This window comes from Octopus bimaculoides, chromosome 25 (assembly GCF_001194135.2).
Source record: "Octopus bimaculoides isolate UCB-OBI-ISO-001 chromosome 25, ASM119413v2, whole genome shotgun sequence".
NCBI lineage: Eukaryota > Metazoa > Mollusca > Cephalopoda > Octopoda > Octopodidae > Octopus > Octopus bimaculoides.
In genome coordinates this window covers 24,908,450-24,910,147 of record NC_069005.1, presented here as the reverse complement: position 1 = coordinate 24,910,147, position 1,698 = coordinate 24,908,450, and the positions used below count along the sequence as shown (strand labels likewise).

Below are 1,698 nucleotides of genomic sequence, written 5' to 3'. Positions count from 1 at the left end.
ATCGACCCCGAAAGGATGAAAGGCAAAGTCGACCTTGGAGGAATTTAAATATTTATTTCTTTATTGCCCACAAGGGCTAAACATAGAGGGGGGGGAAACAAGGACAGACAAAGAGATTAAGTCGATTACATCGATCCCCAGTGCGTAACTGGTACTTATTTAATCGACCCCGAAAGGATGAAAGGCAAAGTCGACCTCGGCGGAATTTGAACTGAAAGCGTAACGGCAGACGAAATACTGCTAAGCATTTCGCCCAGCGTGCTAACGTTTCTGCCAGCTCAACAACATTCATATCACAGGAATTATGGGTAGGTCATTTTTAATGCAAAGGTAAGTGAAATGTCTTTGTAGTGCAAAACCTATCCCCCTGCGACCTGAGGGCGCGAGAACGACAAAAGTACGTCTCACAAAACCGCTGAAATATGAAAGGAGTATGCTCGTTATTCGGTATCTAAATTGTGCTCAGCATGGTTAGAATTCTTGGCTGATTTCAACATTCTTAGTTATTCCTTAGAAATTCAATCTTTGATCTATAATCGGGACATTTCAGTTTTAAACAGGAAAAGTTTGCTAATCGGACCGGACATTAAGACAGACCCTCCAAATTGGTGCGTAAGATGTGTATATATATATATATATAGATATATCATATATCTTATATAGGAAGAGCGAAGATATTTGTCACTTATATCGATTCTAGTATTTAAGAGGTACTTTATGGTATCAATCATCCAGACGGCTGGGTTGACCTCGAGCGCGGATTTGAAATCAAAACGCTAAGGGAGATAATTACATAAAATCTATTTCGCTTGGTGTTGCCGTTTCTACCAATAAATCAATATATAGCAATAAAAACAGAAATATAACAAAATAGAAAGGTCAGAGCTTAAAATATATAGTCCGTTTGTAGTCAGAATGTTGTTTAGAATGATAGAAGAAATATTCAATAACGAAAAAAACTTACAATCGATCAGATTTACGTTTTCGTCCATCGCACACGCGGTAGGGTTAACACCGTTGCGGTGAACACTATAAAAATCTTCCGCTTTTAATTATATTCCCTAACTCACAGCGTCAGTAAGTTCTGCTAAGTCGACTGAATGAAAGACAAAATAGCTTGCGATATGTAGTTATGAACATTTACTTCCTGCGTACCAATCCCAATAGAGGTATTCACCATTATTCGAACTAAATAAAATAAACTACGATCATTATATATATTTAACATTTACTGCGCATGGAATGTCCTTTATCAAGACTTAAACTCAGCTATTATGTCAAATAAGCACCTCAACTGCTTTTCGTTTCCTTTTTCTCCAAAAACTTCTTCGGATTTCTGTTTCCAACAATAAACATATCGAGTTTGTAGAAAATAAAATCCATGCTGCGAAACAGGAAAATTACGATTCTGCATTTCCCCACTTCACCCCACAAAATACTTGATTAAAAAACAAAATTGGATCTTTCTGATTTGACGGGCACCACTTGTTTTCTTAACGAAACACTTTCAAACTTGGGACACTGGTAGAATGTGTCATATAAAACATCTTTTTCTCTTAGAAAGAAAGAAAGAAAGAAAAATGAAAGGAAAGAAAGAAAGAAAGAAAGAAAGAAAGAAAGAGAAAGAAAGAGAAATAGAAAGAAAAAAATGAAATAAGGAAAGAAAGAAAGAAAGAAAGAAAGAAAGAAAGAGAAAAA

General features: G+C 35.9%; 1 protein-coding gene across 1 annotated transcript in view; it reads right to left on the bottom strand.

The window, feature by feature from the left end:
- LOC106878412 (protein saal1) overlaps positions 1-1,399 on the bottom strand; it is a gene marked incomplete at its 3' end in the record, with an annotated part of 23,494 nt that extends 22,095 nt beyond the window's left edge. The window contains exon 1 of the mRNA XM_052976619.1: positions 965-1,399. Within this exon, the coding sequence (XP_052832579.1) occupies positions 965-992 (28 nt within the window). The remainder of the gene's footprint in view (positions 1-964) is intronic.
- Between the last annotated feature and the right edge of the window lie 299 nt (positions 1,400-1,698).